The 15,288-nt window shown below is 43.3% G+C and overlaps 1 protein-coding gene across 1 annotated transcript; it reads right to left on the reverse strand.

Moving 5' to 3' along the window:
• Window positions 1-2,966: 2,966 nt before the first annotated feature.
• KCNV1 (potassium voltage-gated channel modifier subfamily V member 1) lies at window positions 2,967-13,963 on the reverse strand. Its single transcript, XM_062503528.1, has 3 exons — window positions 13,482-13,963; window positions 11,205-11,731; window positions 2,967-3,478 (listed from the first exon to the last, which is right to left on the reverse strand). The coding sequence occupies exons 1-3, from the start codon at window positions 13,961-13,963 to the stop codon at window positions 2,967-2,969; spliced, it is 1,521 nt and encodes a 506-aa protein (XP_062359512.1).
• Between the last annotated feature and the right edge of the window lie 1,325 nt (window positions 13,964-15,288).

A 15,288-nucleotide genomic window follows, 5' to 3' on the forward strand; every position in this document is an offset into this window, starting at 1 on the left:
ACATTGTGGTTGTCCCACCCACCTGCTTGTGTTGACACACACACCTGGAGAAGCTGGATGTGGATGTCTCATCCCTGGAAGTGCTCAAGGCCAGACTGGATGGGACTTTGTGCAACCTGGTCAACTGGAAGGTGTCCCTGCCTGTGCCAAGGGGGTTGGAGCTAGATGATCTTTAAGTTCCTTTTCTACTCAAACTATATGTTCTATAGGTTTCTGTAATTTTCACTATTAGTGATTCTTGTACTAAGGAATCAAGATAATTGCAGGGTTTCTTTCTATGTATTGCAGCTACAACCCTTGATGTCAGTTTGTGAAAATTCTTGGTTTAGAACTAAAATACTCAATTTTCAGCCAATGCTACCAATCATGTCTGCTAAGTCTGCTGCGGCATGGCAGAACAGAAGCGAGGACAAAAGGTAGCTTCTTGTCTTTAGTGTGACATTCTAAAGATAGCAAAGTTAGATTCTTAATTTGGTGCCTTAGTGGTGTCTGAGCTATTTCCCAAATCTGTGGTAGCAAGTACATGGTGTAGCTTCATTTTTTTTTAGAGTTGTGATGTCCTGTACTGTGTGTTTCTCAGTATGAATGCTCTGGTCCTTCTGTCTGTAAGAGCTGAAAAGCAGAACTGGCCTTCCTCTGAAAAATGATTTGCTAGTCTCAGCCCATAACACGATAGATAACCATTCTGTATAAACATGATCACTGCTTGGGAGACAACTTAAAATCAAGAGATCTGAAAACAGAGGCCAAAGCAACAACTTGATAAAGCTTGAGCTATGTTTCCCCAATGGGCATTCTAGGGAAGTATCTCCAAAGATGGTAGGAGTGAATCAACTAATACACCCCAGAATATTTCCCCCATTCTTTCAAGTCTGTCATAAAAAGCACAGGATGCAATAAAGCAGCCTTTCCCTAAAGAGAATCAATCAGCTATCTAACTGTATTTCCTTTCTCAAACACAGATCAGATGCTCTACAAGACAGCACAAAAGACATTACAAAACAGGCTTCCCACAATGAAAGCTTCTTCTTAATTCTCTATAATTAGAATGACTTTTGAATGAGAAACAGCCTGTACAATTTGTGCAGCCTGAGAGACTTCCTGCTCCAAAGAGCTATGAAATAATAACCTAGAGTGGGCTGCACCAGACCTTCCCCTGCAGAATTAATTTTTTCTCTTGGACATCACTGGGAGTTTTGTGGTGGATTCAGAGAGTATCTGGGGAGAGGAGAACATTATCATAACACAGTTGATCTCTATTTACCACAGACCATCAGCATGCCCTGCAAATTTTCACACCTAGGCAATTTCTGGTGGTGTCCAACATTTATCTTCCTTCTGACCCTTGTGACAGCTGTGTGTGCTGCACTGGTCCCAAATCAAAATGCTGATGTCAGCTGACAAATCAGAAGTATCATGCAAAATGCTGCTCAGTTTGCATCAAGGTGCCTTGAAAATCTTGGCTGCTGTATGATGTTTACACCATTATTTACACACAGAAAAACACATTCTTGTTTCAAAACAAGTATTATTCCGTGTTTATTCTAAGCAGGTTATTTCACCCATTCATATATGCTCAAATGTATTTTAAGCCTTCTATGTACATAAATACATAAAGCTTAATAAACCACAGTTAATAGATGTCTCTCTTTAGTGTTTATATTGCCCAAAAGAAATGTGAGAGGTTTGTGAAATTTTACATTTAACCTACTAGCTTAGTTATATGCATTCTATGGCAATCTCACAGATTAATGAAATTACATTAAAGAAAAGCTTTATTTGCTAAGAATTGTATTGGGCCACTGGAGATGTAAGTGGTGGGAAATTGGACCAAAAATACCTTTGATTATTTTAGGTTTTTACTTTGATGACTACATAAAGTAAGCATCCAGTCCAACAAGTACTCATCTTTCCTTTTAATATTTTAACGAAGCATTTTTCTAATAGTGAATCAGTGAAGATAATTAACTTTTAAAAAGTCTGGTTCACTATGAATACCTACAATTTTAATGGGAGACAGAAGAATCAATATACTTGTTATCTTTTACAGTTTCTGCTTCTCCTGCTATCCAATGGTGACTTTACTTGAGCACAAAAACTGCTTAACTACACAAATAAGCCATGAGAATCAAAACACACAGAGAAGGCATAGCTCAAACTAACTTTGTAAATTACTTCTGTATTGCATTGTATTAACTCCAGCAATATCTGAAGCAACTACAGAGGATGCTCTATATTATGGCACTTGTTAAATGACTGTTTTGTACTTTGTTATAGATCTTGCATCTCCTTGATACTTCTACCTATCTCCTAATACCATAATACATCTGGTAGCCCTTTGCTTCCCTGCAAATTAGAAAATTCCAAACCTACTTCTTCCTCCCTCCAGCCCCCACCCCTTACGCTACCCCAGAATAACTTTTTTTCATGCAAATAGGGTAGAAGATAGGCATAAGAAAAGGTATCAAGATTAGGCTTGCTATAGGAATGTCATTCTAAATTTATTCAATATTTCACTTTCTTAGACTTCTCTTTTCAGTTTTCCTTAAAGACTTTGACTTCTGTTCTAAAAGTGCAAATAAAAAACTAGATATTTAAATTCAAAACACTGTGGGAATTTTTACCAAGACTTTATTATGATACATTTGTAGGGATTTAGATTAGACAAATGCTTGCATCATTGTTTTACTTTCATTAATCCATTATTTCCCATCTCACCTACCACGATCCAGTTCTGAAAGCAGGTTTTAGAGTTCCTTGAGAGATTCCATGTTATGAATTCTGCCTTTTGTACACAACAGATATTTCAGTCTGTCCAAGTAAGTAAAACTCCACATAGAAAAGCAAATACACTGTGTGGCAAATAATAAAAAAAGAGAAACTTAATACTAAATTTCTGAAGTAGTCTGTGTGCTACACAAGGTTAAATAACTTCAAAGTCAAAAGCAAAAATCATCGCACCAAAGTCAAAACCAAAAATCATCTGCACCACTGCTCCTTGTGCTCGCTCGCTCTCTGCTTTTTAAGCGCAACATGTCCATGACGCTGCGTGCGTATATGTCTCGCAAATTAACATTGATGTTTGAATCGCTGGATGAGTTCTTCATAAGTTTCTTTAAAGCTTCACGCTGCCGAAGAGCAGCTTCTTTTATCTTCAGTGTAAAATAACAGGCAGAAAAACGGTCATTTATTATAGCTATTGGCAAAGCCAAAACCAGTATTCCTGATAGTATACACATAAAGGCTACTACCTTACCAATGGTAGTGTCTGGTCTAATGTCACCATAGCCAACTGTTGTCATGGAAGTTGTTGCCCACCACCAAGCACCAGGTACACTTGTAAAAGTTGTGCCTGGCACACCTTGCTCAACAAAGTACTCCACAGTGGAAAATATAGAGATTCCTACAGAGAGGAAAAGAAGCAGAAGGCCAACCTCCTCATAGCACTGAGCAATAGTCATCCCAAGAGACCGCAAGCCTGTAGGACACAAGAAATGCTGTTAGTAGGTTGATTCACAAAGCTGTCATCATATCTTTGCAAAACATTTCTTATTTAGAGGCTGACTGCTTTATGTTTTCTTTGAATGCTGGTGAACCTATCTTGAGAATCACAGACTCAGTAAGGTCGGAAAAGACCTCCAAGATCATTGAGTCCAACCTTTAACTGAACACCAGCTTGTCAACTGAACCACAGCACAAAATGACACATCCAGTTGTTTCATGAACACTTCCAGGATTGTGACTTTACCACCTCCCTGGACAGCCCATTTCAAACCACCCTTTACATGAAGAAATTCTTCTTGATGTCCAACCTGAACCTCCCCGGCACAGCCTGAGGCCGTTTGCTCTTTTTCTGTTGCTTGATGCCTGGGAGGAGAGGCTGACCTCGGCTGGCTACACCCTCCTTTCAGGTAGTTGTAATGAGCAATAAGGATCTCCCTGAGCCACATTTTCTCCAGGCTGAACAACCCCAGCTCCCTCAGTCACTTCTCATATGATTTACTCTCAATCCTCCACCAGTTTTGTTGCTCTTCTCTGGACATGCTCCAGCACTTCAATGTCTTTCTTGTAGTGAGGGTTCCAGAACTGGACACAGGATTTGAGATGCAGCCCCTATTGCTGAGTACAGGGTGATAAATAGTTTCCCTAGTCCATTTGGCCACACTATCCAGGCCATGATGTCATTGGCCTTTGTGAACGCTTGAGCACAGCTGGCTCATCGCACCCAGATCCTTTTCCACTGGGCAGCTTTCCAGCCATTCTTCCCTCAGCCTGTTGCACTGCAACAGGGGTTGTTGTGACACAGGTGCAGAACCCAGCACCTGGATTTAATGAACCTCATACTGTTGGCCTCAGCCCATCTATCCAGCCTGTCCAGATCCTTTTGCAGAACCCTCCTATATCCTCCAGCAGATCAACTCTTCTACCCAACTTAGTGTTGTCTACAAACTGACTGAGGGTACAACCCAATTCTCTCATTCAGATCATCAATAAAGATATTAAACAGGAGTGGCCCCAATATACTGAGCCTTTGGGACCCCACTAGTCACTGGCCACCAAATGGATGTGGCACCATTCACTAACACTTGCCAGGGCCAGACCTCCAGCTTTTTTTTTACCCCAGCAAAGAGTGCATCTGTTCAGGCTGTGGGCCTCCAGCTTCTCCAGGAGAGTGCTGTGGGAGACAGTGTCAAGCAAGACCTTACTTCAGTCCAGGCAGACAACATTCATAACCTTTCCCTCATCCACTTAGTAGGCAATGTAGCCAGAAAAGATCAGGATGATCAAGCCTTGGCTGAACTGTCCTTTCCTAAACCCACAGTGGCTGGGTCTGATCCCCTGCTTGTCCTGTACATGTCATGTGATCACACTCAAGATCATCTGTTCCATAATCTTTCCCAGCACCAAGATGAGGGCTGTAGTTCCCCTGGATTCTCCTTCTGACCCTTCTGTAGATTGGTATTATATTTACTAATTTCCAGTTAGCTGGGGCCTCCCTGGTTAATGAAGGCTGATCATAAATGATGACAAGTAACTTGACAAGCTTTTCTGCCAGCTCCCTCATCACCCTAGGATGAATCCCATGTGGCCCCATAGACCTGTGAGTGTCTAAGTGGCACAGCAGGTGACTAACTAAATCCTCTTGGATTGCAGGGAGTCTATATTGCTTCCCATTCCTGTCTACCAGCTGAGGGGGCTGGTTGCCATGAGGATATCCACTCTGTTAAACAATGAGGCAAGGATGATAGTAAGTACCCCAGCCTTCCTCATCCTTGGTGATAATGTTCCTTCCTCCACATCCAATAAAGGACAGAGATTTTCCTTGGCCCTCCTTTTGTTGGTAATGTATTTATAAACCCACTTTTTATTACCTTTCACAGTGGTGGCCAGATTGAGTTGTAGCTGAGCTTTTGCTTTACTGATTTTCTCTCTACATGACCTAATCCTCGTACTCTTCCTGAGTTCCTCTCCCTCTTCCAAAGGTCATAAACTCTCTTTTCTTCTCTGAATTCTGGCAGAAGGTCCTTGTTCAACCAGGCTGCTCTTCTTCCTCCCTGGCTTGTCTTTAGGCACATAGGTACGGCCTGCTCCTGAGCCTTTAAGATTTCTTTCTTAAACTGTGTCCAGTCATTCTGGAGCCCTCTGTTTTTAAGGGCTGTTTCTCAAGGGACTCTCTGAACCAGTGTCCTGAACAGGCCAAATCCTACCCTCTGGAAATCCACGTGAGAAGTTTTATTAACGTCTTTCCTCACTTCACCATGAATTGAAAACTCTCTCATTTCATGGTGACCATGCTCATGATGACCTCTGACCACCACATCTCTCATCAGCACTTCTGCTGGTCTAATGAGGCACTGACCCTGGTAGGATAAAAGAGGTGCTGCTCTAAACAGAAGCTGGGAAAAAGTGATTTACAGAAATAGATCACAGTGTCAGACTGAACATCTGACATCATCTTTATTTTCTTAACATAGCATAGGAATTCTCCTCATTACTTATCATCTGAACTATGTACACATATAATTTAGACAAACCAAACAATCTTGATTTATTAATTGATTTAATTGTAAGAGAAGATCTAGCTCCACTCTAAACTACTTAAAAACACACTAAAAGCACCTGCTTTATACTTGGAGACTGAATGTGCCAAGCCTCTTTTCCAGCCACTGTCCTATTTTTCTCTTGGACCAAGGAGCCCTTAGTTACCAAATTTCATGTTGCTATGTGAGTGCTTAGACCTCAGTTCAGTTCACTCAATAACTTTTTCTTTAAGGACTGTTTTCAATCATTTTATAGTTGTCACAGACTCTCTTTGACCCTTCTTTCCCACCCCCCACACCCCCAAAGCCCTATCATTATCTTCTGTCTGTAGACATCAAAACAAATACAGTTTTCCAGCAACAGCTGCACTTGTGCCAAACTTAAGATAGCAAAGCCCCTCAATGTCAAGCACAGATTCCTGTAGTGCATCAGTCCTTTTGCCCATGAGCTGCACAGAGAATTTGGGACCACTCTCTATAACGCCCTATATTCCTGTTAGAGCTACTGCTTCAGGGCTAGACTACCCCAAAAAGCAATCAGTAAAGCAAATCCAAAAAAAGTGCAATGGATAAATATTGCACACATAAAGAAAGAAGGAAAATAACAAGGTAACAATTCCGCTGAGACACACAGGAGACTGAAATTATCTTTTGAATCACTTTGGATTAGTTTTTAATACTGTTCTTTAAAAATGTGAGAGGTTTTCTCTAATAAATGAGAAAAACATAATGCTTATGAATTACCCGTCATGGGCATACTTCTCACTAAACTAGTGTTTGCAAAACAGCTTACTGAAGCTCTGCCTCTGCTTGCAGACTTCATCATATGCTCGTTAGTGTTATAAGCAATTCAGCTTTACCACAGTCTCAAACTACAAGATGTTAACATTTCTTATTTTTGGCTCTTTCTTTTCCCCTGCAGGTCTAATGGGTTTTAAAAGTTTTGTTTATGTACAGCAAAGACTGGAAATACACAGCTTAGTTTGAAGGACTGGGGTTTTCTTCCAATCTACCACCAACTCTAGTAAAGAACTTATTCATGCTGAGGTCTTATATTACTGTAACTATGATCTGTAGAATGGTTGTTACAATGATATAGATTAAATCTTTAACACGAGGGGAATACAATATATCGGTGCAATCTCTTCTCTGTCAATATGACTGCCTTCATATTTTGGAAACATTAATATCAGCACTGCTAAAGGTTTGTGAGATAATTGCAAGGACTCAGATCAAATTCTCATCTTCCTAGGAAGCTACTATGAGCCCTTGCCCTGTAAAAATTACTACTGAAAAAGGCAGAAGAGTAAGTCCTTTGTGGTGAGCTAGGAATAAGGAACAATTTAAAATTATTCCTGTAGTACTTCTTGTCAAAACATAAATGAATACTATAAAAGTCAAGGTTTATACCTTATGATGAATCTTGAGAGTATCGTAGCTAAAATAAAAAGCAACTTTCACATAAAATAGATTAAAATAAGGAGGAACAAAACATTAACTGCTAACTCTTTGTATCGCTATGATGACAATCTCATTTTCCCTATAGTTACTTATTCTAACTGTTCAGGGTCTGATTTTTTTCTATCAATCTTAGTTCTATTATACTAATTTAAAATTAAGATATAATTCTTCATGTCTTTAGATGAAATCAGGAGACATTTCTAGGCAAATTTGTGAATCAGAGAAGTTACTGGACTTAGAGCTCATTCTAAGGGGAATCAGTGTAATGACATGGATAAAGTATACTACTATATTACTTTGTACCTTTTAAAAATGCCTCTAAGCCCTGGCACATGGCCAAACTAGGGCTGTTCTGGCACAGACATCTCAGCCAGTCTTACAGCTTCTCATGAGAACTCCTTGCCAGGAGCTGTGACAGCTTGGTTACACATGCTTGGAAGGTGCTAAGGTGCTGTAACAGAGTTGGTGTGAGGCTGGCAAGCAGCCCCAGCCCTGGTAGGAGGAAGGGGAAGCATTTCTGCCATGCAGGTCAAGTTCTGGCTCTCTTTTGTCCAAAGTGACTTGACAATATAAACTGATATTCAGGAGTTTCAATTTACATAGTGTTTAAATAACCCTCAAATTCTGAAATAAAAAGTGCTGCAATTTCAACTTTTCACAACTCTAGAGGTATGACAGCCTATGCTATGGTCTTCTCTCAAATACATGCCTATTGCCTTTGCAAGTAAGAGGTTCATACCCTACTTCTCCTCAAGAAGTCCCTTGGTATGTTCTTCCCAGAGGAGACCAGCAAGGCTTCACTGAAAACATGGCCCCAGGAGGAAGGCAACAGCCAAGGAGCATCTGAGAACATGACAAGCAGAGCTTCAGTTTTCATCTGTTCTTGTTACTAAAATACATAATTTTGCTATATTGGAGGAGTAGCCTTGCCCTCTAGCTACACATTTTATGGACAAAGGTATTACTGATTTCTCACTGGTTCCTTAATGAAGTACAGTACTTTGCATAAGTTACTGCACGCTCACTCCAGTCTAGCCCCAGTGCTTTTAAGCATCACATTGCTCCTGTGAGCTGGCTTGAGTTTCCAAAGGGGCAGAAATTACTTTTGTAATTTCTTATTTTAATTCTTGTCCTTGTACCACAGAAAGGGTTAAGTTTCTATTTCTTGAAACTGAAGAAAAAAACCGGATTTTTATCACCTCATTCATTCCTGCCCCTGACAGCAGGGCCAGGCTGCTGTTGTGATCCCAGCTTTGCTATGGCTCTGCAAAGTACCACAGAGATGTTCTCCTTGTGGTTGTGAACACTCCTACTTGGTGAAAGAGAAGCTGCCTGCAGCCACAGATCTTCTGCTCTTGTATTCATCTTGCCACATGAAACAACTGAACAGTGCCTGAATCTTTGTCTGGTCTGAGAGTGTAGGAGCTGGAGAGAAGCCTCACTGGAGGACAGCTGTCAGCTTGTTGTCCAAGGCAAGAGAGCAGAGGAGTTTCAAGAGCCACCCCTGAATGCTGCCTAGGTATGTGCAAGGAGGATGGTCTCTGTGCATGAGACATACGGGGCTCATCTTGTATTAGGATCTGTGGTAAAGGATGTATTTAGAAGCACAATAAGCTTCTCCAGACAGGAGATCGGAACAGTAGGTTTCTACATTTCAATATACAGATTTGATTTAGCATTCTGGACCTAAATAGGGAGCAACTGACCTACCAAAGAAGCAACATAATAATGGTAACATTGCTCCGAGTGGTTTGAATTGATATATGTATTGCTGCTTGTACCTTGAAACTGGCATTGTGATTCCTGTAAAAAGAAGACAGCACACAGCCAGAGCAGGAGGTGCATTTTTATGAAATTAACTCACTTTTACCTAAAATGGTATTATTAAATTCAGCATCACTCAATATTGTGACAAAGTGTGGTACATACTGAATAATTAATTTAAGAATAAATAGTCCTAGACTATCCTTGAAAGTATATGTATACCTGAAGTTAACTAAGTGACAGAATGAGCACATTCATTCTGTAAAATGCAATAAACTGGAAACTTAACTTGAATCAACATACTTTTGGAAGACCATTTTGTTAGTCAGCACAGAAGTGCCCCAATGACATAATTTGTTTTCTTATTTTCAAAACACAGTTAGAGAGGATGACATTCACATTACAACTACCATCAAAAAAAGGGTAAAAGGCCTCCCAAAAAACCTCTACCAAACCCTACAAAGCTGTAATGAAGTAAAAACTAATACACTGCCAGACTGAATCACTATAAGCTTCCTTTCAACTGCTTTCTAAAGGACTGTTATGCATCAGTATAGGCATAATCTAGGGTAGAGAGTAAGGTTCAGATACTTCCCAAACCACTATGATTATGCTTATGATTATGAGTAGTATCAAAGCTACTCCCTGCCACTGGCAGGTAGGTTTGCTAACCTTCAGTGACAACAAAAATAAAACACATTCTGATGCTGTGAGCACACTGTAACTCCTGCTGAATTTGGGCTACTTCATAGAGAGGGCTCTCCAAAAATATGAACAGGCATCAAACCATTCCTGCTTCATGGCTGGAAATCCTAAGAGGGCACATTGGGTGCATTTTAAGAATGATCATCACTGTCTTCAGAACAGCTAATATTGCAGGACAGAGATCATAATTTACTATTAGGATATAATTTTTCAAAGCTACGAGTGTTGGCTGAATATTTCTCCCATCAAATTCAGCACCATATTCTCCATTGATTTAAGTAGGAACATAGTCAAATAATTTTGAAAATGCCAAGACAGCTTTTATTCTTTCATATAGCCAGGCATGCACATTCCATGAAGTAGTAATAAAATCAGGGGAAATGCACGAGGAAATTCAACACCCTCCAATAATTTCCAGCTTCCTTTGGCAAATTCCCACTGGAAAATGTTAACTTTTATGCCTTCCTTTCACCAGAGAGCATGAACAAGATGGTTCACAGAAATGCATTTTGCCTTCCACCCCACCCCTGCTTGCTGTTCATTCGTCTGTCAGGAGCACCTGGGCACTAAGAGCCCAACACCAATTGGTGAATGCTGGCTGAAGCTGGCACTGCTGCTCTGCCCTGCACCTAGGTCCCACTGCCTAAGCAGCCCCACTGGGCTCCACTCACCACTGGAATACTGGTGGGTTCAATGTGGCCAGAGAGCCCCTCAACCCATCACCTGCAAAGGTTTTAAACAGTTTCCTTGAAACGTTCTCCACTGCGGTTGTTTCCAGGAACTGACATGGACAAAATCACAATACAATTTTTCGCATATACTTTTAAACAGATGAAATTGCAACAGCTGTCATTAGTGGGTCTTGGATAATACAAAAAGTCTGCACTGGTTATCTCTGCTTCTTCCCTAATAAAATCAACTCATATATATATTTTAAAATTTAGCAAAGTATGAATGACTGGTGGATGATTTACAGCATTCAACGCTGATGTGTGTTTTTGTAAATGTTCAATGCAAACAATATACAAGGCTTTCTGAAGAACTAAAATTTTTCAGAGGAGGCCCTTGTCACTCAAAAATAATGTTCAAAACTAAGATTTTCAAAAGCCATTACTGCTAAAAGATTGCGTAAAAAAGCTTTGTCGGAAACACACACAAAATGGAGGACTGTGCTCAGGGACACCTGTTGCAGGCAGTGAAACTGAGAAGCATCATAGCCATGGCCAAATATACCTGTTGAATGTCTTCCCAGCTTCAACATCCGCAGGGCTCTGAGAAGTCTCAGCACTTGGACAATGCGTCCCACGTTCTCCAGTTCTTGGGAGCTCTCGCCACCACACAGGCTCTCCACCAGCAGGGTGATGTAGAAAGGTAAAATAGCAAGGAGATCTATGATGTTTGCCACACTCCTCAGGAAGCGACACCGATCTCGTGCACACAGGAGCCTCAGAACAAACTCTGCTGTGAACCATGCAATGCATAGGTACTCCAGGGCATCCAGCAGTGGTGGGGCCAGCCAGCTGAGCTCTACTGAAATCAAGGCCATGTTGGCAATTGACACGACAACAAAAACCATGGACAAGGTGCCAAAAGTCCTGGCTGCTGTAGAGGAGCCAGGCTTTTCCAAAACTTCCCAAAGTTTCTGTCTGACGTTGGGACAGAGGCTACCAGAAAAATCCTCTTCTTCATCTTGGGCATCCAGTTCTTCTGCATCTTTCTTGATGTCTAAGGCTTCGCTCAGCTCCTTTCTCCTGAAGTACCTACCCAGGAACACCCCCAAGAGATTTTGAATACCAATAGGCAGATACTTGTCTTATCATTTACCATGCAAGTCGTAGAATACACATTAAAATTTACCTTATGTGAACTCAGAAAACCCTTATATCAAGCATATGTCTTTTATTAGTTGAGCCCCTGCAGCATGTTTCCACTGACTTATATACTTCCATTACCCCATTTCACATCAGTGACACATTCTATATGCAGAGTAATGTTATTGATAGCAATTTATTTATATGGACCATGCTAACCAGAGTAGGATCTGATGCACGACTAACATGAATTCTTAGAAGCAATCCTGGCACAACCACATCCTCTATTTTTAAACAGTTCTCAATTTGTTTAATTGTATGTATTTTTTATTACACTGGTCCATATTTGCAATAGTAAAACTGAAGGCATAATAAAAGCCATGCAGTTCATGGCTGAACTTCTGATCAATACACACTAAGATTATAAAGTATCTTTCTTTCTTTAGATATGTGGGCTCTCACACAAAGTGGACAAGCATTTGTACTGAGTAAAACTTACAGACTGTAAATTGTGTTTTTTCAGATTAAGAGTATATTTAAAATGGAATTTTGTGAAACATATACTCAAATTACACATACACAAAAAAGCCCTTTTTCTTTCATATATTTCTTTTTGACTTCTGCAAAGCTCAAGCCTTAGACAAAGGTGTTGTGCAATTTTGCCTTCAATACAGCTAGCCCTACATATGTCAAAGAGGTCTTGTAGTTCCATGTATCGCTAAAGTAGTAGGAGTGTTCAGTTACACCTACCAGAGAAGGAAGAAAGGAATGAAAACTAGGCTCCAATTTTCTCATCTGAAGAACTGAACCATACTAGGGTGCGATAACTCTAATATCCTTTTGGGATGGTACTACTTCTTTTTTCTAATAATTTTGACATAACTGCTATAGCTAAATATAGCAGCACTCTTTAGAAAATTAGTTTCTTCAGTACTAAAAAACCCAAACCAGCGCCATTGAATATGGTGGGGAAAACTGTCTGCAAATAGAATTAACAGAAACATCCTGGGGGTGGTTCAGTCAAAACCCACCTGGTCCCTAAACTGCCTGTTATGATTTGTCTCCAGCGAGCCATGTTCCCGCTGTTGCTGCCCCCACCCTGTAATCTGCTACATCTTAGCATGTGCCATTCTTCCTTTCATGGCTCCTCCTGGAGCCATGCCACCCACACTCAGCCTGGCAGGTGACCAACCCCCCTTCTGCCTCTCCAGCTTGGATTTGGAAATCCTTCAAAATTAACATGCAGGTGGGCAGGATCCAAACCTTCCCAGCATTGTGCCCAACTCCACATCTAATCCCTCTATCATAACCTCAAACTGAATGACTGAAGGGGCATCTCTCCTTTCACAGCCTTTTTAACGTCTGGCATTATCCTTCTAAACATTTTGAGCTTCCAAGGGCCAATTTGAAGCCACTATAGGACATCCTAGACATTGTTTGTTACTGTCTCACTGTCTTGACCTCACCAGCAGCCTTTCCCACAGCAAATGGTAACTCTGACATCACCCAACACATCTTCCATTTCTAACACCCATCCACTGCTAGAGCAGCACTTAGGGCTCAACTCACACAACTTTTCCTGCTACCTCACCTATCACCACCGCTGGATCTCTCACCTGAGTGTCCCTGAATGCAAGTCAATGCTGAACCCATCTAGCCCAAAATCCACATGAAGAAGCCTCATCTTCCCACAACTCACCGGTCTCTGCAGCAGGAATCAATGCTGAGCTCATCCAAACCCCAGTACTGGATCTCTTGCAGGAAAGAGAGTGCACAAAGCTGTTCCATCACATGCAGCCTCCCTGTCTGGTAGTAATTGAGGATGTAGTGAAATGCCTGGGAGCTCCGGTCAAAGAAATACTCATTCTCCAGAAGGTTGGCATCATCACAGAGCTCAAGGAGGCCGGAAGCCACATCCCGTGCAGCAGAGACCACTACTGCCAGTTTGCCAAGACGGGTGTCAGGGTAGCAAGACAAAGTTTTCTGGGACATCACAAAGCGGCTGCCTCCTACATTGATAGTAAAGCAGTCCAGAGAGGGAATGACCTTCTGGAGCAGGGGTCCCTGCTCTTCCTCACTGGAGAAAACACTGGACTCCAGCGAGCCCAGGGATGTGCTACTCCCTGGTTCCTCTAAGGATGCTTGGGAGGAAAGAGACATGCAGCAGGGAGGCGACTTCATCCTGTAGCTGCCGGCAGCAGCCCACACTCTCCAGGATCAAAATCTCAACACGGCCAAAGAGGAGACTGCCCCGCCAGGCTCGGAATGCTGCCTCCGGCTACCGTCCCAGGGACACCGCCCCGTGTCAGAGCGGGCGGGTGTTGCACAGCCCAGCGCCGCCCGCAGCCGCCAGGATGCTGAAGGAGCCCCGGTACCTGAGGCGGCGTCACCTCGTGCTGTCCGCGGCACCATCCGCCCGCGACGGCCCCTCCGCTGCTGCGCTCATCTCCAGTCGCTGGGTCGGGGTAGGGGAAACCCACCGGGACGACACAGCACGGAACACCGATTCAGAGGCCACTCCGGGCAGCACCCCGACATCAGCCCGAGGGGCCGCTCCGCTGGCCAGCCCGTCCCTCCCGCCCCGCCGGGACAGCCGCCGCGAACCGGGCGCCGGGGCAGGGATGCCGGGGCAGGGATGCCGCCCCCGGCCCGCCTCACCTGCCCGCCGCCCGGCTGTGCCGCCCCCGGCCCGCCTCACCTGCCCGCCGCCCGGCTGTGCCGCTCCCGGCCGCCGCCCCCGGCCGGCTGCCGCCGCTCGCTCCCCCGGCTCCGAAGCTCCGGGCAGCGCCAGCGCCTCTCCATGGCGGGTCCTGTGCTGCGGGGGGCGCGGGCTGGGCTGGGCTGGGCTGGGCCGAGCTGGGCTGGGCTGCGCCCTCCCCGGCCCGCCCTGGAGCTCCGGCAGCCGCAGGTGCGGCGGGAGCCCGGTGTGTCCTCACCGGGGGCTGCCTCCGGCACGCTCCGGCGCTTGCAAACTTCCCGAGCCAGTTCGCAGGGCGGATCGGAAGCCGGCCCTCTGCAGCGTATGTAACCCCAAACGTCGCTAAGCAGATAAGGTGTCCTCACTTAGACTGCTCCCACGGCTCAAGTCTGAAGTCACTCCCGTAAAGAAGTCACTGTAAAGGCCAATCAATGGGCGTGAGCGAGCCTGTTTTAACCGAGCTGAACTCAGTCTGTTCTCAAAAATACTCCCGGAGTATCTTTCTGACCGTCCTGTGCTGGCTTGTAGGTCAACAACATAAAAGTTTAGTTCAACCTAATTATATTTAATTTTCTCCTATGAAACAGTTATTTCTAACAAATACTTACTTTGGAAATTCGTGATTTCTGCTGCCTCTGACTCCTTGCGAGGGTGGGCAGCTGCCTATATGGCAGTGGAGCCTCCCAGGAGTGGAAATTGTGGAGCATGCAAAATATGGCATTGTGTGTCATGCACCAGCATCGTGTGATGTCCCACCAGTTTTTCATCCCACATTGCTTGCTGCATACAACTGTGTCCAGTTATGCAT

Source organism: Cinclus cinclus, chromosome 1 (assembly GCF_963662255.1).
Source record: "Cinclus cinclus chromosome 1, bCinCin1.1, whole genome shotgun sequence".
Taxonomy (NCBI): Eukaryota; Metazoa; Chordata; class Aves; order Passeriformes; family Cinclidae; genus Cinclus; species Cinclus cinclus.